This window comes from Octopus sinensis, linkage group LG25, assembly GCF_006345805.1.
Source record: "Octopus sinensis linkage group LG25, ASM634580v1, whole genome shotgun sequence".
NCBI classification, from domain to species: domain Eukaryota; kingdom Metazoa; phylum Mollusca; class Cephalopoda; order Octopoda; family Octopodidae; genus Octopus; species Octopus sinensis.
The window spans coordinates 20,622,084-20,643,994 of record NC_043021.1 but is presented as its reverse complement, the minus strand read 5'-3'; the positions used below and the strand labels follow the sequence as shown (position 1 = coordinate 20,643,994).

The 21,911-nt window shown below is 38.7% G+C and overlaps 1 protein-coding gene and 1 long non-coding RNA gene across 2 annotated transcripts; both read right to left on the bottom strand.

Annotated features, from left to right (window-relative positions):
- Positions 1-262: 262 nt before the first annotated feature.
- Positions 263-2,049, bottom strand: LOC118767873. The gene is made up of 2 exons (XR_005003778.1): positions 1,437-2,049; positions 263-1,064 (listed from the first exon to the last, which is right to left on the bottom strand). It is a non-coding gene; the product is annotated as an uncharacterized LOC118767873 (long non-coding RNA).
- A 425-nt stretch (positions 2,050-2,474) lies between these two features.
- On the bottom strand, positions 2,475-21,255 carry LOC115224315 (calumenin). The gene is made up of 8 exons (XM_036513215.1): positions 21,250-21,255; positions 19,383-19,496; positions 15,377-15,507; positions 13,757-13,953; positions 12,931-13,097; positions 10,737-10,797; positions 5,447-5,658; positions 2,475-2,688 (listed from the first exon to the last, which is right to left on the bottom strand). Exons 2-8 carry the CDS (start codon positions 19,494-19,496, stop codon positions 2,584-2,586), a joined length of 987 nt encoding a protein of 328 aa, XP_036369108.1. The 5' UTR covers positions 21,250-21,255; the 3' UTR covers positions 2,475-2,583.
- Between the last annotated feature and the right edge of the window lie 656 nt (positions 21,256-21,911).

Sequence of the window (21,911 nt, the reverse complement as noted above, 5' to 3'; positions counted from 1 at the left end):
TAAGGGAGGGACAAGAAAAAAAAAAAAAAAAACAGACTGAATGGTCAAGGCCTTTGATCAAACTTGGGCTCACTGACTTGGCACGAAACAAGAACACACAATTTAAGAACATTAAATGCTTGTGGTGGTGGTGGTGGGTGATGATAGCGAAGGATGCATAAAAAAAAGCTTTTTGACAAAAATTTCTTCCCCCTCTCCCAAAACCCTTGTAATACTTAAATTTTTTTTTCCTCAACGCTGAATCAGTCATGAAGCTTGCAGATTTTCAAGTAGAGCCAAAAGATATTTCTAGTATAGATATATATGTCCACAAGACACACACAAATGATAAATGGCTGCATAGGAGAATAATGTCTGACATACTTTTTTGTTTTTTTTTGTTCATGCAAATACTACAGGATTAAAAGAAGGAAAAAAAAAAATTTTTTTTTTTTTTTTGAATTTGAGAAATGGGAAAAATGAAAATACAAAAGGAAATAAAAAAAAAAATATATATATAGCAAAAGCTACTTCAATCTGAGGTCTAAAAACCTTTACCAATTTTTGCTTTTATACTATATAGTATAGAAATAATAAATAGCAAGTAATAATAAAAGAACCGGTTATCCACAAATAAATCTTTGTTTCTTTTCTAGATATATAGGAAAAATTAAAATATTTTGGAGATAACCTAATAACTCAAAAATAAAAACATATATTCAATATATATATATATATATATACATGCATACACATATATGTACATATACACATGTGTGTATATATATATACACATGTATACACATATATATGCATATACATACATATACACACGTGTGTATATATAGGGTGCAGTTGGTATTTGAGGACATGTAAATCAAAGCTTGTAAATAATTTCGACCCCATGTAGAGATAGTTATTGAAGCTTATGGTGGGTTTATTGAATGAAATTATTAAATTGATAATTTAGCTTTGTTTATGTTATTTAAAAAAAAATACAGTTTTTTCTGTTATTATATAAGCTTTTTTTTTCTAAAACCATAAATATGTCCTCATATACCGTCTGCACCTGTATACACACACACCTATATATATTGAATATATATATATATATATACATGCATACACATATATGTACATATACACATGTGTGTATATATATATATATACACATGTATACACATATATATGCATATACATACATATACACACGTGTGTATATATAGGGTGCAGTTGGTATTTGAGGACATGTAAATCAAAGCTTGTAAATAATTTCGACCCCATGTAGAGATAGTTATTGAAGCTTATGGTGGGTTTATTGAATGAAATTATTAAATTGATAATTTAGCTTTGTTTATGTTATTTAAAAAAAAATACAGTTTTTTCTGTTATTATATAAGCTTTTTTTTTCTAAAACCATAAATATGTCCTCATATACCGTCTGCACCTGTATACACACACACCTATATATATTTAATATATATATATATATATATAAACTAGATTAAGCTGAGAGAATAAAAATGCAAGATAGCTTCAAAACTAAATCTAAAATTATCAGTTTTCCCAGCTAATTTACAATGAAGCATGACTGATGGATACTCCATAAAGTAAAAGCAAGAAAATTGAAATACGTAAAAAAAAAAAACCCTAAGGATCAGAGCTTAGCTAGTTCACATGATCACAGACTTATACTGTAGGACAGGAGTTGGCAGAAGGAAATAACTTGGTAACTTAGACACAAAGCCATGTATTTTAGGGGGCAAGTACAACAGTTGGTTATATTGACCCCAGTTACTAGGCTGGTATTAATTTTGTTAATACCTTGAGGATGAGAAGTAAAGTTGACCTCGGCTGAGTTTGAACTCAGAATGTAAAGGAACGTAACTGAACGCCACAAAGCACTTTGTTTTCTACATTCAATCAATTCTGCCGTTCACACCAATATAATTAAAATAATAATAATAATGTATTCTAATATTGGCACAATGTTCAAAATAATGTTTTCTACAATAGGCACAAGGCCTGAAATTTTTTTGGGGGAAAGGGGCCGTCAATTACATCAACTTCAGTGCTTGACCGGTATTTTAATTTTATCGACCCCCAGAAGGAAGAAAGGCAAAGTCAACCTTGGTGGAATTTGAACTCGGGACATTAAGACCGGAAGAAACACCACTAAGCATTCTGTCTGACATACCAATGATTCTGCCAATACACCACTATACAATATTCAAAATAATAATAATTATTAATGATTATTATTATTATTATTATTTGCTACTCTACCAACTCTGTTGTTCTCAGTAATAATAATTTGATGTGCAATTACAATTGTAAATGTGAAAACCAGATGAGATAAGGTACAGCACCAGTTCCTTAAAAACAACAAAAAAAACCCATTCAATTGCCATCAATAGAAGTCTTGTGACCATAGCTTAAGTCCAGTATATGTCAGCATCTTCATGTTATCAGAGAGGAAAGTCAAAAAAAAAAAAAAATACAAATATTGATGACTTAGAGGTTCTCTCTTTTTTTGATTTGATTTTTCTCTTCTCCTCCTCCTCCTCTTTCTTCTCACACATGATTCTAATTGAGAGATTCTGCTTAAAACTCATCATGAGACTTCAAAGCTTCACCAAAATCCGTAGCTTGGCTGCCAACAAAGAGATCGTATTTGTCCAGGATCTCATTTTTGGATAATTTACCGTCCTGTAAAGAGAAAGAAAAAACAGAAATTTAATCTTTGGACAAGCTGAGCTGAAAATGGTAACTATACATTACATAACAATGAATTTCTTTAAGTTTCTACTCCCCTGAATAAAAGAGGCATGATCTGTTTAACACTTTGGAAACTGAACAGCCATATAGATCATCATCATCATCATTTAATATCCATTTCCCATGCTGGCATGGGTTGGAGAGTTTGACACGAGTTGGGCAGCTGTCCAGACTCCAGCTGTTTTGGCATGGTTTCTGCAGTTGGATGTCCTTCCTAATGCTAACCAATTCACAGAATGTGTTGGGTGCTTTTTACCTGCCACCAGCACAAGTGTGTTTACGCAGCACCAACATGTAGTGCATTTCACATGGCATCTGCAAAGGGCATGCTTGTATGTATGGATGATCATAATTCTATCTAGTTTGACGTGTCTTTTCAAGCACAGCAAACCCCAACACCTCAGCCAGTGAGGCCCAACCCTTTTATCATATTTCAGTTAATATACAGTTTGTCTGTCAATTTTTAAAATAATATTAAAAATAATTATCTTTGGAACATAATATAACATAAAATTTAAAAGGAAATTTAGATCCCTTTAAAACCTAGAGTCTGTAACATTAAATGAAGGGCAGTCTTTGACAGTTTGGAACCAAAAGAGTTAAGGTCCCAGAAGAGTAGAAAGATGGAGCAAGTCCAGTCCTTAAAGCTAAATACCCTCTTGAATTGTAGCCTTAAATAAGATTGAAATTCTTCTGGTGTAGAAAAATTCAGGTGTCACATCAGTAAACGCCAATGTGTGTGTGTCTAGTGAGGAGTAAATATATAATCCATTAGCATGCACAAGTTCAACATGAGAAGTTTCATAATATATGCAATTTTAACCCTCACTCCCTTTTTTTCCAAATGAACATTACCTGTACAGGGGCCGTGGTTTCCCACACATCAAATGTTGAAGTGATTGCAGAGTAACATGAAATTAACTGTTTTGCTCAAGAACACAACACATTACCCAGTTGAAGAATTGAAACCACAACCTTGTGGTTATGAATGTGACACCCTAAACCATCAGGCCATGTGCTCAATTATCATACACACACACACACACACACAATATATAGGGTAACAAACAAAGCTCACCAAGGAGACCAACACCATAAAGAAAATGCAAGGAGAGACAATATCAGAAGAAAATAAATCTAAAGGAGTTTTTCTGTTAATGGAATTTCATGAAATAGAATATGAAAAAAAGGTTTTAAATATTAGAGATTTTTCAAAGGTAATTCATTTTTCTTACAGAGGAAAAAAACCCCCCTAAATACTATTGGCCCTTATACTGCCAAAAGCAGTTTAACTCTTCAGCATTTAAACCAGCCATATCGGGCCAAAAAAATATTCAACCGGTTTTATGTTCAAACTGGACAGATCTGATCTCTCACACCAGCCCTACATTCTAAAATAAACAAATTGCATCATTGAAATCTCAAAGCTATGAGATATTACATGTTTAATTCAAAACCATGTGAATCAATAAGCATTACATTTGACAGAGTAATCTGAATGCTAAAGGGCCAAATTTTTTTTTTTTTTTTTAGTTTTTGAACTCGGGATTCATAAGGCTGGTTACCGACCCCTGCGAGATGAAAGGTGAAGTTGACCTTGGTAGCATTTGAACTCAGAGCACAGAGCCACAAGAAATGCCTTGAAGTGTTTTACCTGACATGCTAAATATTTTGTCAGCTTGCTGCCTTTGTTATGGGAATAGAGAGCGATTAATTTTTATGAATTCCATGAAATAACATAGCAGAGTGGCTCAAAGACGGAGAGGAGAGTGAGAAAGATTGTTACAGAGTTAGAGTGAAGAGAGAGAAAACAGAATTAGAAAACACATTAAAACAACAATAAACAGCCTGCTTTCAGTTAAGTGCAACCACAAAACCTTAAAACAAGGGCAAGGACAAGCAGTAGTGTTCACTGTTACAAACCTTGTTCTTATCTGACTCATAAATTAAATGGCTTGCTTCGGCAATTGAATGATCGTAATCAGAGGGAAGAAGCCATTCCCTCACTTCCGCTTTGTCCATCATATGATCACCATTTTTGTCTCTATAGTTGGAGAACTGCTCGCGCTCACCTTTAACCCAATCGGGTTCTGGCTCTCCCTCCTTATCCCCGGGCCACATGTCACCTACAAATGGCAAAGCCGTCATCAAAACATACGTCAAAAAATCAAGTCAAAATATCTGCTCAACAAACTCATTGAATACACAATACTTCAATTTTTTTTAAAAGAAATGTATATATAAATATATATATATATTTCAGAGAAGAAAATTTTCAAATTTTTATACAAAATTCAGTTAATTTTACAAATAGATTGAGAAGACAATAGTAAATTTAGCAACCTTGTACGAGAAGCTAATGTTGACATAAATAAAAAAATAATTAGTTCTCTTTGCACAATCCTTTCAATGGCCACGTGTTATATTCTTGAGGTTCTGTCTATTTTATCAAAAAAAAGTCAGCAGTAAAATGTCTGGTAGATAAGTGCCACAAGAGGAAAGGTATGAAATGATTGATTCCAGATCTGTCTTTTTTGGGGGAACTGGAAGAAATCACAAGAGATGAACCGTCATCAGCTTTCTGCTACACTGCTTTACTTTCTACATGAAATAGGCTCGAAGTGTTAAAATTCTATAAGTTTGTTGAGCAGTTTCTCATGCATTGCACCGGCAATGCTCTATTACACACCTGATCCACATCAGACGTCCTCACAAGGTGAGATACTTCAGTATCAAGGTGATTAAACTCCTCGGGAATCAACCATTCTGTCACCTCGGCTTTGTCCAAGAAGCCGTCTTTGTTTTTATCACGGAAATTGTGGAACTGCTCCTTTTCCTCGTTGACCCAATCTGGGTCATCTTCATCCTCATCATCTTCATCTTCATTTCCGTATATATCAGCTATGAACGTAAGTTAACATTCCAATTAACAGTAGAATTATTACAATTTCACCAAACAACTTTGTCACTGTTACATTAGTAGAAGGGAGGAACATAATTAAACGAAGGTGATGTATTTATCTTTTTATATGGCATAGGTTAGAGTAGGAGAGGCCTCAATCAGCAGGGACTTTTAAGGAGCCTTTGAAAGCAAGAGGAAGAACCCACAATTTGTAGATTGCTGCATCAAGATACCAAGTGCTCCTCAGGAAAGAGACTTGATCCAAATGCCTACAAGGGTCAGGTGTTAGTTGTTAAATTACGTCACAGACATCAAGTAGACGAGAACACATCATCACTGTCTCAACATCCACTTTGCCACACTTGTATGAGTCAGACAGAGTTTACTGAGGCAGATCTTATGTGGCCAAATGCCAACTCTTGCCAGTCTCCCAAGCAAAGTAATAACACAATAATAATAATAAAAAATCATAACAACTCAGTAAAGACCAATGAAACCATTCCTATTATTTGAACTTATGTGCCAAATATTTTGTTTCTAACTTAAGCAGAAAACCAGTAACTTTGACTCCAGTTCCAGACTGCTATATATATTTTAGCCGAAAGGATGAAAGGCAAAGTTGACTTAGACAGGATTTGAACTCAGAATATAAAGAGCTGGAACAAATACTGCAAAGCTTCTTTTTCTGACGTACTTAACAATTTAGCCAATCCATTTAAGGTCATTCAAAATCAGGGTCCAAACTTGCAGTAAGGATCTGCAACAGTTAGATAAAGGTTGACCTTCTTTAGATAGAAACCTACTTGCATATGCAAGACACTAACATAGCTGCCTTAACTAATTAACATGGTAAGAAGGAAACTGTACACATTAGCCATTCAGCTGCTATTTCTAGCAGGCATAGAGGCCACATAAAAGGTTCTCTCACAGGCTTCTGTCGGCTGAACTTCATGTCATAATTTTAGATCACAGCCAACATCAATCATGAAGAGGAACAACTGCCAACAATAAGTTTAGGGTCTCTGTGTAATATTGGCTTCAAATTTTGGCACCAGACCAGCAGAAGAGTCAAATCAACTACATTGACCTCAGTACTCAACTGGTACTCATTTTACCGAACCCCAAAAGAATGAAAGCCAGAGTCAACCTCAACAGAATTTGAACTCAGAACGTAAAAACCAATGAAATGCCACTAAGCATTTTGCCCAATGTGCTAACGATTCTGCCAGCTTTCTGCCTTAGTGTCTCTGTAATAATTTTTTCTAATTTAGGCACAACACCAGCAAATTTAAGGGAACAGGGGGTCAGTCAGTATAATATAATATAGTATTACATTAACCCTAAAAAGATGGAAGGGAAAAATCAACCTCAGAATGTAAAGGACCAAGACAAACAGCACAAGGTATTTTGTCTGATGTTCTAACAATTCTGCCTGTTAAGTGCCCAGGCCCCACTCCAGAGTTCTTTCTAATTCTGGCACAGGGCCAGCAATTTTCGAGGGAGGGGTTAATAAATTACAGAGACCCCGGTGCTCAAACAGTACTTATTTTATCAGCCCCGAAAGAATGAAAGGCAAAGTTGACCTCGGCAGGATTTGAACTCAGAACAAAGCTGGAAGGACTGGCGCTAAGTATTTTGTTTGGCACACTAACGATTCTGCCAGCTTGCTAACGTAGCCTCGTTCTCTCTCTCTCTAATGATGCCATTTGTAGACATGGTTAGCAACACTGCAGAGTGCTCTTACTATTCAATGCAACACTATGCTTTAGTTACTACTGACCATAGTATTGCCTTTAGTTACTGCTGACCATAGTACTCTCTTTTACTTGTTTCAGTCATTTGACTGCGGCCATGCTGGAGCACCGCCTTTAGTCGAGCAAATCGACCCTGGGACTTATTCTTTGTAAGCCCAGTACTTATTCTATCGGTCTCTTTTGCCGAACTGCTAAGTGACGGGGATGTAAACACACCAGCATCGGTTGTCAAGCAATGCTAGAGGAACAAACACAGACACACAAACATATATATATATATATATATATATATATATATATGACAGGCTTCTTTCAGTTTCCGTCTACCAAATCCACTCACAATTGGTCAACCTGAGGCTAAAGTAGAAGACACTTGCCCAAGGTGCCATGCAGTGGGACTGAACCCAGAACCATGTGGTTGGTTAGCAAGCTACTTACCACGCAGCCACTCCTGCGCCTGTGTTTAGCTGTTGAACACAGCAATACATTTGACATTTTGCTCTCACATTCCTGTAAATATTGTTTGTTCCTTCTCAAGCTACGCCTGGCTCATAAGGGCCAGTTCCCCAGTTTCCTTGGCGTATAGGTTCCCCACCTGGACAGGGCGCCGGTGCATGACAGGTGAGCTGCAAGATGCAGGAGGAAAGAATGAGACTTGTGGCGAAAGAGTCAGCGGAAGTTCGTCGCCATTACCTTCTGCCGGAGCCACGGGGAGCTTAGGTGTTTCGCTCATAAACACACACGTCGCCTGGTCTCAGATTCGAACCTGCGATCCCACTGATCTAACCACTGGGCCATGTGCCTTCAATACAAATGGTAGTAACTATCACTTAACTTGCTAAGCGTGACCAAACCTTGGCAAGACATTTCGAAAAGAAAAACAAATTCCAGAATATTCAGTTTTGTCTGTTGGAATATTGGTAAGTTTAGTGAGTTAGAAAACCTACTGGAATTGCATGCACAAGTGACAAAGTGGAATTTTATAAACTATACAGAACGTTGTAAATACAGCATTAAATATTTGTTTGTCTCAAACTGTTCAAAATATGTACAAAACAAATGAATTAGCTGAAGGAATAATTTGTTTAAAAAGAAAACAAACGAAAGAGTCTTTTTGTTAACATTTCATAACATCTTGGGTCCTCACAGACGTAAAACTACCATCACACTATTAAATTTCACATCTTAGGCTCCAATAAATGCGAAACTATTGTTACAATATTGATTTCAAATTTTGGCACAAGGCCAGCAATTTCGTAAAATTACATTGACCCCCAGGTGTTAATTTTATTGACCTCAAAAGGATGAGAGTCAAAGTTGCCTTTGGCAGAATTTGAACTCAGAATGTAAAAACTGTTCCCTGTTTTTTAACAATTGTTACAATATTAAATTTCATAACATCTTGGGCCTTGCAAATGCATGACTTAACGCAACAGCAAAGTTCATGCAGTTTTCTATAACCTGTTGTCTTTAAGAAGTACAAGCAATTTATAAAAAAAAAAACAGCTTGGGTTATTGACCAATAATTCATCTTTCTCTAAAGCACAATGCTCAAAGAGTCAATAATTGGGAAGGTAGCACTCAAGGTTGTTTCGGCAAAACTACAACCTTCATGAAATCTTTGTTTTCAAGTCACAAAGGTGTCAAAGCCATGTAGGCTCGAATTTTATCACTGCTACTCAGCTGTATACACGAGCAAAGAAGTACAGCATGGATTAAAGATATAATTACAGCAGTTTAGACCAAAATAATTCCTGGAAACTATATTATTTTCTACAGTGGTAGGAGTGGACCAAAGTTATGATCAGATATTAGAAATTAGATTACTCAATACAATGATAAGAGTACAGAATTGGCTTGAGTGGCCGTTAGCAGCTACAACAGAACTTTACAATAAGCTTATTCAACAATAAAAGATTTCTTTACATATAGGGTTGGCCAAAAGTCACCTGGACAGTAAATCAAAACCATTTAATTCCTAGATTTATTTGTGTTTGACAACTGAATGAATTTAATAAAAGCGTCTAAATATGAAACATCATGAAAATTGTTCAAACTGAAGTCCTTCTTGAGCGACACATTTTTCCATTCGAGTCAAAACAGAATTACAGATAGGCGCAAGAGTGGCTATGTGGTAAGTAGCTTGCTTACCAACCACATGGTTCCAGGTTCGGTCCCACTGTGTGGCACCTTGGGCAAGTGTCTTCTACTATAGCCTCAGGCCGACCAAAGCCTTGTGAGTGGATTTGGTAGACGGAAACTGAAAGAAGCCTGTAGTATATATGCGTGTGTGTGTGTTTGACCCCCTAGCATTGCTGTCTCTGTTAATTAGCGGTTCGGCAAAAGAGACCGATAGAATAAGTACTGGGCTTACAAAAGAATAAGTCCCGGGGTCGAGTTGCTCGATTAAAGGCGGTGCTCCAGCATGGCCGCAGTCAAATGACTGAAACAAGTAAAAGAGTAAAGAGTATAGTATGACAAAGTACCTTATTTTGCATCAATTAGTTCAAATTCAGTTGCTATGGCAACTTGCAACTCAGCTAGAGTCCTTGGTTTTCTATTAAAAACTTGATCTTTCATCATTCCCCAAATACTAAAGTCCATTGGTGTGAGGTTACACGAATGTGGATCCCGTTCAATAGGCCCTCTATGTCCAATCCAACCTGCAGGCAAAGTGTCCAACAGATCAGGTACCTTTTTGGCATAATGGGGACGCACACCACCTTGCACAAACAGCAAAGTATTAAATTCTGGCCTGTCACACAGCTGCGGAAAGACATATTCGTTCAGCATTTCGAAACAGTTACCGCCAGTGACAGTTTCATTAAATGTTGAATATTTACTCTTTTACTTGTTTCAGTCATTTGACTGCGGCCATGCTGGAGCACCGCCTTTAGTCGAGCAAATCGATCCCAAGACTTATTCTTTGTAAGCCTAGTACTTATTCTATCGGTCTCTTTTGCCGAACCACTAAGTTACGGGGACGTAAACACACCAGCATCGGTTGTCAAGCGATGTTGAATGGGAGGACAAACACAGACACACAAACACATACATATATACAACGGGCTTCTTTCAGTTTCCGTCTATCAAATCCACTCACAAGGCATTGGTCGGCCCGAGGCTATAGTAGAAGACACTTGCCCAAGGTGCCATGCAGTGGGACTGAACCCAGAACTATGTGGTTGGTAAGCAAGCTACTTACCACACAGCCACTCCTACGCCTATTTATGAAATTTTGATTTACTGTTGGGTGACTTTTGACCAACCATGTATATTAATCATTTTAAAATTCAATAATAATTCAATAATAAAAAACTTACTTATGTATTCTTCAAGACTGACTTTTCCATCTTTATCTTTGTCTATGTCTTCGAGAGTTTCCTGGAATTTAGTAAAAGATTATTAAATACTAACATATCACATCTCCCTACAATGTCATTCTAAAAACACGTGTATCACTGAGATCATGAAGCTATGAGATGATGCATGATTAATTCAAAACAATGTGCACAAATAAGCATTACATTTGACAGAATAATCTAAATGCTAAAGGGTTAAACCAGCCATGCATGACCAGGTCCAACTTATCACATTTGTCATCTTAAAAATCACGACATTCTAAAAATTAACAATCACAGAATCGAAAACTTGAAGCTACATGAAAATGCATGATTAAGCTCAGCGTCACCTTACTGGCACGTGAAAAAACATTTGAGCGAGGTCGTTGCCAGTGCTGCTGGACTGGCTCCTGTGCAGGTGACATGTAAAAAAACACCATTTGAGCGTGGCCGTTGCCAATAACGCCTGACTGGCCCTCGTGCTGGTGGCACATAAAAGCACCCACTATACTCTCGGAGTGGTTGGCATTAAGAAGGGCATCCAGCTGTGGAAACTCTGCCAGATCAAGATTGGAGCCTGGTACAGCCATCTGGTTCGCCAGTCCTCAGTCAAACTGTCCAACCCATGCCAGCATGGGAAGCAGACATTAAACGAGGATGATGAAGTCAAATAATGTGAATAAACAAGCAATCTATTTGACAGTATAAGATACACTGGTAACTACACCACAAACATAATCAAGCAAATATATAACAGGCTTCAGAACAATTTCCCATCACCAAATTCCAGTCACAAGATACTGATCAACTCAGAAGACACTTACCTAAGGTGTTGCACAACAGGATCGAACTCGCAACCACATAGTTAGAAAGACGATATCCTAACCTTTCGGTGACGGTTAGCAATATATATATATATTACTGTATCAACCAGGCAATTGGATGTTGTTATACACTGCTAGTCACAATGCACTTCCTTGCATTGTTGTAGTTTTCAGAAGATACTCTGCTGGTTAAGGCCAACATTCCACCTGAACAGAAGGTCAGTTCATTGCAGTGTTACCCATTTACAGCTGAGGGGACTGGAGCAACGCAAAATGAAGTGTTTTGCTCAAGCAGCACAATGCACTACTGACCTGGGAATTGAAACCATGACCTTGTGATTGTGACTGCAACACCCTAACCACTGAACCACGTACCTTCACAATATATATATATATAATTATATTAATTGCTGGTAGGAACACCATATTTCCTTTAGCAACCATAATATACTTCCAAGTATATTAAAGTGGAGGTGCATTGCTCAGTGGTTAGAGCATCGGGCTCACAGTCATGAGGTTATGAGTTCAAATCCTTGACCGGGTTGTGTGTTGTGTTCTTGAGCAAGTCACTTTATTTCATGCTGCTCCAGTTCACTCAGCTGGCGGCCAGCTGTATTGGCCTTTGCCTTTCTCCTGAATAACATTGGTGGCATGGAGAGGGGAGGCTGGTATGCATGGGCCACCGCTGGTCTTCCACAAACACCGTTGCCCAGATTTGTGCCTTGGAGGGGAACTTTCTAGGTGCAAAATCCCATGGGCATTCAGGACTTATCAACAATCCAATGATCACAGCACATCATCAGCCAATTACAAAATCACAAAAAACAAAGACCTCTTGGTGTAGGTATGTTTTCCAGTGAGAAGTCAATACTCTATAGATCCATGGTGGAATTTATATCATCATCATCGTTTAACGTCCGTTTTCCGCGCAAGCATGGGTTGGACGGTTCGACCGGGGTCTGGGAAGCCAGGGGCTGCACCAGGCTCCAGTCTGAATCTGGCAGAGTTTCTACAGCTGGCATATAACTAAAACAATATTTCTCTTGTGACCAACCTCTCCCAGATAGACACACCCTAAACCTATTTCTTTACTACCCACAAGGGGCTAAACACAGAGGGGACAAACAAGGACAGACATAGGTATTAAGTCGATTACATCGACCCCAGTGCATAACTGGTGCTTAATTTATCGACCCCGAAAGGATGAAAGGCAAAGTCGACCTCGGCGGATTTTGAACTCACAACGTAACGCAGACGAAATACCGCTAAGCATTTCACCCAGCATGCTAACGTTTGTGCCAGCTCGCCGACACACCCTAAACCACACTTGCCATACTATCAAAGTGTCTTACCAAAACAACAATGTCTCTCATGTGGTCAGCTTCTTCTGGATGGAGGAAATGCATGAATTCAGTTTTAGTTAAGTGGTTGTCTTTATCCAAGTCAGCGTAGGCCCACCGCCTCTTATCACGAGTGATCATTTCTTTGTAGACAGCTTTCTCATCGGTTGGTTTAATATCTGAATGTAGAAAAAGGACTTAATTAACCGGTGAACACAAAAGGAAAAACAGCCATGTTTTTGCTCCCTATCCTTTCCTTCTTGTTTCAGTCACTTAACTGCAGCCATGCTGGAGCACTGCCTTGAAGGGTTTTAGCCAAACAAATTGACCCCAAGACTTACTGTTTCTAAGCCTGGTACTTATCAGTCTCCTTTGCTGAACTAAGTTACAAGGAAGTAAACACACCAACATCAGTTGTCAAGTGATGGGAGGAGGGGGGGGACAAACAGACACACGGACACACATAAATGTGTGTGTGTATTTACATATACATATATATATATATATATATATACACATACACACACAATGGGCTTCTTGCAGTTTCTGTCTACCAAATCCATTCACAAAGCTTAGAAACCAGTTGCCTGAGGTGCCATGCAGTGGGACTGAACCCAGAACCTGAATGACTGGGAGGGTTCATCCAAGTAAAATGAGAAGGGGACCATTGGTAAAAAATCCACAAGGATCCACAGACAAAAAATGGTTGAAAACCACTGCCCTAGACATTATCAGTACCTCTGCCAGAGCAGAGTCCAATGACTGGAACCAAGTAATAGGTAAAAGACTGAAACTAGTAGAATGGTGGAAGACTAAAACGACAGAGCAATGTAAATACCTTCTTCTGTGAATCCATAGGTTTTCTTTTTAAATGTTTCCCAGTCCAGTTTATCAGTGTCCAGAAATTCATAATCTTTCCAGCGTTCATTTGAATCATTGATGATGTATTTATCCTGGACGTATTTAATCCAATTTTTCAGTTCCTCTTCGGTAACATAACCATCGTGATCTTTATCCATTTTGTCAACAATTTTTCTAAATGAACAAAAGGAACAATATTAAAAAAATGCAATGAATTTGCTGTGCTGTGTGGGGACTGCTACGGCAAAGAATAGGCTTAATGTTTCCTCAGCATGTCATAAAAGTTGATTAAAAGATGTTAAGGTAAGATTTGCACTTCAACTTTGTAAAAACCTCACCAGCAATGACAACCCAAAACAGACCTATGGGTTGGAGGGTTGTTGCCTGAGTGGAGCAAAACTGCCAGGAGTAGCAGGGAATCAGTAGCAGATGATGAACACAGCAATATGCTGCATGTGTGCACCACTGTGTGTGCATGCGTGACAAAGTGCTAATGTATTGAGAGAAAAATGACTGGACGTAAGAGGAACCAGGATGTAGTGTGCAAGAGAGAGGACAACACTGGTTTGGTCACGTGATGTGCATGGATGACAGTTGCATGAATAACTGCTAGTCATTTACGTAAAGTGAATGGACCCTGTGGAAGAGGGGGACCCAGGAACACATGGGATGAAGTGGTGATGGCTGATCTCAAGGTGCTGAGTTTTAAAGAATAAATGACAAAGAACCAAGAGAGGACAGACAACTTGCAATGCTCAGGACTGATCCATCACTGCCTGTATCCCTTCTGTAGCAAATCACCTGCACTTGTCCCTCTATCATACCTGAGCCTCTCAAAACCTGGCACAGAACCACTGTGCCCTCTCTCTCAAATATTTCCTCAACTTAGTTCATGGAGCTTTTCCTGTTTTCTATTTTCTCATCTTGAAAGTGCTTGGTGACCTCACCAGTGCCAGTGGCATGAAAAAAAGAATCACTCAGAACACACTGAATTGACTGGTTGGTGTTAGAAGGGGCATCCAGCCACCGAAACCATACCAACACCGACACTGGAACTTGACACGGCTCTGGGATTTGCCAGACCTTGTCAATCCATCCAATCCATGCCAGAATAAAAAAATAGACGTTGTCCCTTTCATTAACATTTCTGCAATTAATTTTGAAAATAATGAAGAATTTAGTGGAATAACTTTATCACTATTTAGCTGCTATTTGGAACATAAACCAACATGGAATTTTGTTGGAAGTTATCCATTTAGATCAGTTTAAAATTTGTATCATACAACCAAGAGTGATGATGGTGGTGGTGACGGTGATGGTGGTGGTGGCGGCAGTGATGGTGGTGGCGGCGGCAGTGATGGTGGTGGTGGCGGCAGTGATGGTGGTGGTAGTGATGATGGTGGTGGTGGCAGTGATGATGGTGGTGGTGGCAGTGATGATGGTGGTGGTGGTAGTGATGATGATGTTAGCGGTGGTGGTGGTGGTGGCAGCGGCAACAGTGACAAAGAGTTGCATTCACCACAAGAGAGAAAAAAAACACATTTGTCGACGATCAAAGACAGTAACGAAGTTGAACAAATTGAAAATATCAGCTTACCCTAATTTCTCTTTGCTTTGTTCTGGTGAAAGTTGGTCAAAATCTTTGGCATCGTCTTTTCCCAAGATTGCTTCATGGTCGTAATCGGGATTGTGAATGCCATTGGTCTCATGATCTAAATCACTCAATTTCTGTGTAAACACAAATAGAAGAGGCAAAAATGTTAAAGACAGAAACCAAAGACTGTGTGCTCACAACATCACACTTCCTTCCATAAGGAAGAGATTATACCTTTTTCTTTACTACCCACAAGGGGCTAAACATAGAGGGGACAAACAAGGACAGACATAGGTATTAAGTCGACTGCATCGACCCCAGTGCATAACTGGTACTTATTTAATCGACCCCGAAAGGATGAAAGGCAAAGTCAGCCTCAGTGCAATTTGAACTCAGAACGTAGTGACAGATGAAATACCTATTTCTTTACTACCCACAAGGGGACAAACAAGGACCAGACATAGGTATTAAGTCGATTGCATCGACCCCAGTGCATAACTGGTACTTATTTAATCAACCCCGAAAGGATGAAAGGCAAAGTCAGCCTCAGTGCAATTTGAACTCAGAACGTAGTGACAGATGAAATACCTATTTCTTTACTACCCACAAGGGGACAAACAAGGACAGACATAGGTATTAAGTCGATTACATCGACCCCAGTGCGTAACTGGTACTTAATTTATCAACCTCGAAAGGATGAAAGGCAAAGTCGACCTTGGCGGAATTCCATTATACCACCTAATAACTATATTCAAAATGGTGAAAATATCTATTAAGCCATTGAGTAACAAAATAAAATATCTACTGAACAGATGAACTGCTCTTAAGCATTTTGTTTGGCATGCTAACAATTCTGCCAGCTTGCTACCTTACTCATCTCGGTAATATTAGAAATAGCAGACAAAACAAAAGGTCTTGAAATTGGTAGAGGAATAGAAATGCCATTGTACGACACAGGTTTTTCTTTTAAGGGTTTAGTGGTTGAAATGCTGTTAGCGGAATTCAAAGAGAGTGGTGGACATGTCTGGTCAGAAAATGAAGACCAGACAATAAAGATGTCACGCTCTGTTGAGTAATATCAACAATAACATAAGCAACATCAAAAGCCAATAGGGGCAGGAGCCTCACATGATCACTCAGCTCTTTAGAGATAGTAATCAAATCACCCAGAATTTTCACCTTATTTTAAAAAAGGAAGAATGCATTGAACAATATAGTCTTCTGTGCATTAGATTTGAAATCAAGATGGGATGGTCATTCCTGCAACATCTTCAAATTGTAAGCCCAGTGGAGCAACACTGACCAATGGCTATTGTAAAACACTAACTCGAGTGCTCAACCATTTCTGACAACTTTCTAGCATTGGTACAAGGTCATAGATAAATATCACGGGGGCGTGTGTCTTGGTGGTTAGGGTGTTGGACTCATGTTGTGGCTTTGATTCCTGGAGCAGGAGACGTGTTGTGTTCTTGAGCAAAACACTTCATTTTACATTGCCCCAGTCCACTCAGCTGGCAAAAATGAGTAATCGTACAATGGACCAGTGGCCCCTCCAAGTGGGGATTATATATGCCATGGAAACTGGCCCTTATGAATCAGCAGGACTCAAGAAGCTAACTACCTTTTACCTTTATAGATAAATATCAAACAGATTATGAGATGTGGTTACACACTGCTGGTTACAATGCGCTTCTTCACATTGTCGGAGCCTTCGAATGATGCCACCCCAATGGCTAGGCAGGTAGACCAACGTTACCCCTGAATGGGATAACAATCAGTTGCAGGGTAACCCATTTACAGCCAAGTGGACTGGAGCAATGTGAAATGAAATGCTTTGCTCAAAAACACAATGTACTGCCAGTTTGGAAATTGAAACCATGATCTTGCGATTTCAAGAGCTACACCTTAATCACTAGGCCACATACTTTTACCAGAGACAAGTATATTTAAAAATAAATCAGATTTAGTGATCAATGATGCCCATGATGGTAGCCAAATGATTAAGTTATTTGGAATCATAACCTAGCAGAAAGTAGTTTAACCCTTTCGTTACTGTATTTATTTTGAGATGCTCTCTGTTTCTTTCAATTAATTTTAAATATAACAAAGAATTTTGTAAAATAACTTAGCTATCATTCACCTAATGTTAGGAACATAAATTGTGACTAAGGTTTGGTGGAAGATTTTAATTCAAAACTTATGAAAACAAGACATTTGTACTCAGAGCCAGAGCCAGTTTCAGCCGGGTTGGTATTGAAAGGGTTAAGAATTGTTTCTCTATTATATATTTTAACCCTTTTGTTACCATATTTCTGTTGAGATGCTCTGTGTTTCTTTCAATTAATTTTAAATATAACAAAGAATTTGGTAAAACAACTTAGTTATCATTAAGCTAGTTTTAGGAGCATAAATTGTGACTAAGGTTTGGTGAAAGATTTTAATTCAAAACTTATGAAAACAAGACATTTGTCCTCAGAGCCAGAGGCAGTTTCAGCCGGGTTGGTATTGAAAGGGTTAAACCTGCTTCTCTCTCAGCAAAGTTTATTCCAACTGCTTTATAATTATATAAGGTGATATTAAGAAAAGTGAAATCTAGGCTTGCAATTCTCATCTACCTAAGCTAACATCCAAATTAAAAGGTGTGCATGTGTGTACATGGTGTAGTAGTAGAAAATTTAAAAGATACAGCGGATATCAGAGTTTCCTCTCTTCCATGCCATCATGGGTGTGATGGAATTTTCGTTGAAGCAGATTTTCTACAGCTGGATCTCCTACCTGTTTCCAAGTAGAGTAACATTTCCCCATGACCAGAGATATTTGCACAAAAGATTTGAAATGAAGGACACCACTTATATTATGGTAACAGTCGGTCTCTATGGCACAATCAGTTAGCGCATTCAGCTGTTAACCAAAAGGTTGGTGCTTCATACCCACCCAGGGACGATGACTAACATTTTTTTTGTCTGTCCTTGTTTATCCCCTCTGTGTTTAGCCCCATGTGGGTAGTAAAGAAATATATATTATGGTAACATTCATTTAGAACTACCATGTGATGTTCAGGAAAGGACACACACACACGACAGGCTTCTTTCAGATTTGGCCAACCAAATTTACTTGCAAGGTTTTGGTTGGTCCAAGACACTTGCCTGAGATACCACAATGTAGGATTGAACCTGGAACCATGTGGTTGGAAAGCAAACTTCTAAGCACACAGCCACATCCAATTTGACTGACCATCTGGTTGTTGGGGGTCTTTAGCCAAGTCTACGCTGTTGCAATACATCAGATCAGGTCCCTAACACCTTCCTTATTCCCAACCAATCTGAAAGTTGCCATAAAGTCGTTAATGTCGCCTAACAAAGCTACAAAAAGAATCGACCCTTTGGCTTTTAAACTGGCCCCATCCGACCCAAATATTCTATGTTTTATGTTCAAACTGACCAGATTCGGCCTCTCACACTTACCATGCAATGTCATCATAATGATATACAACAACATCATTGAAATCTCAAAGCTATGAAATAATGCAGGATTAATGCAAACCAATCTGGAAAAATAAGGAATGTGTTTGACAAAATAATCTGAATGCTAAAGAGTTATTCTTTTATTTGCTTCAGTCATTTGACTGTGGCCATGCTGGAGCATGGCTTTAAAGGGTTTTTTAGTCGAAGCAATCAACCCCAGGACTTATTCTTTAAGCCCAGTACTTTACACTATTGGTCTCTTTTGCCAAACTCCTAAGTTACGGGGAGGTAAACACATCAGTTGTCAAGCTATTTTGAGGGTAAAAGCAGACACAAACATATACACACACAAGGGGCTTCTTTCAGTTTCTGTCTACCAAATCCACTCACAAGACTTTGTTCAGCCCAAGGCTATAGTAGAAGACACTTGCCCAAGATTCTTTGTAGTGGGACTGAACCCAGAACCATATGGTTGGGAAACAAACCTCTTACCACACAGCCACGCCTGTGCCGATAAAACTTTTTTTATAACAAAAACCACTTACCTTGTCAATGGATCTGTCTTTTGGTTTAGGAATAGTGGAACATAATGTAGTAGCAAAGAGAAAAATTGTCAAAAAAAATGAATAGTACTTCATTATTTCCTGACTAGACAACATCTGAAAATAGAGAAAAGACAAAAAGAACATATCAGATATGTGAACACTCCAACGTCTGGCAGCTGACTTGGCAGACACCCATAAGATTATCAACCATCTTACAAACAATAACTCTAAGCACCTTTTCGAACTCCACCCGTCTGACACCCGTGGACATATTTACAAAGTCAGAAAACAGCACAGCTCCCATAACTTTAGGAAACATTTTTTTCACGCTGAGAGTTGCTGAAGCATGGAACAAACTGCCGGCATCAGTTGTTAGTTGTCGGAGCACTGCATCCTTCAAAACTTCCATGCTTCCTGAGATTTGCCAACATTACACCTGATTTTCTCCCCTCCATACACACGCAGGCATGTATCTGACTCATACACTGTTCACTTTCCAGACATTTGTACATTACTGCATATACTCTATACGCACTTTCTGACAAGTTGTAGTGCACCTGAGCACTGTATACAATAATTTCATTACTATTTTTTTTTTTTTTTTTAATTAGAAAATACATGATTTTAGGATTATTAAGTTGGAATTAAGCAGAGGCTGACTGTCCCTTTTGTCTTTCCACAGTTACCAATCAGTATTGTTATTCATATAAATAACTGTACCCTTTCAGATTTTCATGGGTTTAAGCCTATGACACTACAACAAAATAGAACCAGTGTCAAAATGAACAATTTTTCCCTCTTTCAAAAATGTCTTGCTCGATACCTGTTTTATAATTATTATTATAAGGTGGCAAGCTGGCAGAATTGTTAGCATGCTGGGCGGAATGCTTAGTAGTATTTTGTCTATCGCTACGTTCTGAGTTCAAATTCTGCTGAGGTTGACTTTGCCTTTCATCCTTTCAGGGTCCGTAAATTAAGTACCAGTGAAACACTGGGGTCGATGTAATTGACTATCCTTCTCCCCCAACTTTCAGGCCTTGTGCCTATAGTAGAAAGGATTATTATTATTGTTATTATTATTATTATTATTATTATTATTATTGTTATTAAGGCAGTGAGCTGGCAGAATAGTTAGAATGCTGGGCAAACTGCTTCACAGCATTCCATCCATCCTTACATTCTGAGTTCAAAAATCCACTGAGGTCAACTTTGCCTTTCATCCTTTCGGGGTTGATGAAATAAGTACCAATTACCCACTGATCTTGGGGTGGAGATGTCCACAAGTACAAACCCTGGAAGCCAGAGTGGTTAGTCCAGTGCATCTCCCACACCATCCTCTGGGGCAACACCTTTTCCATTTTGTCTGCTGGGACCATGAGGTGGTCTGACTTACAGGAAATTGAAAGTTCCAGTCCTTAATGGCTTAGTGGTTAGGGTGTTGCATTCATGATTGTGAGAGCAGGGGTTTGACTCCCAGACCAGGCATGGCGTTGTGTTCTTGAGCAAAGCACATCATTTTACATTGCTTGGTGATCATTCCGTCATCTGAGTTGTGGCACTCAGTTCATTTGTACAGGTAATGTCAATTTGACGGAGCGAGTGAGCTTATGTGGACACAAACATTTGATCACTATAAACAAATCATCTGTGTAGTTGTTCAGCAGTTTCTTGCCGAATGCTCATAAGGGTGAGTCTATGATATATATGATGATCAAATCCTCACCCAACAAGAAATTTCCACTACTATCACCATTCACGGGAACTTCTCATGTTCACTTGTCTTGTAATAGATAGCATGCATCATTAGTCTAGGAATTGAAATTCATGGTTTTGTGATCATAAATGCAACATCTGTGCACCTTCACACACACTTATATAGGTATGTATGTACATGTATATATCATCATCATTCAACATCCGTTGTCCTTGCTGGCATGGGTTTGACAGTTTGACCAGGGCTGCACCAGACTCCAGTCTGATTTGGCATGGTTTCTACAGCTGGATGTCCTTCCTAATGCCAACCACTCCGAGAGTGTAATGTGTGCTTTTACGTGCCAATTGTGTGGCACCAGTATCTGCCATGGCTACGATTTCACTCAGCTTGATGGATCTTCCTTCTCAAACACAGTATATTCCGCGCGCGTGCGTGTGTGTGTGTGTGTGTGTGGTGGAACCCACTTCATGATGATGTAAGCAGAGGAAAACATTGTCACACATTGATAACTTGGTTGTAGACACTGACCTGGAATGAATGCATCCAGGACCTTGAGGCAGTGATGATGGACCAAGAAGTGTGGTGGATGAACTTTGTAGCTGCAGCCCAGATTGGAAGCCAGCCATAATAATAAAAACATACTTGGTAGTATATTACAGATGCATAGTGAAATACAATGTCCCCACCAGCAATTAATATATATATATATATATATATAATCATCATCATCATTTGCCATCCACTTTCCATGCTGGCATGGGTTGGATAGTTTGACTAAGGGATGGCAAGCCAGAAGGCTGCGCCAGACTCAAATC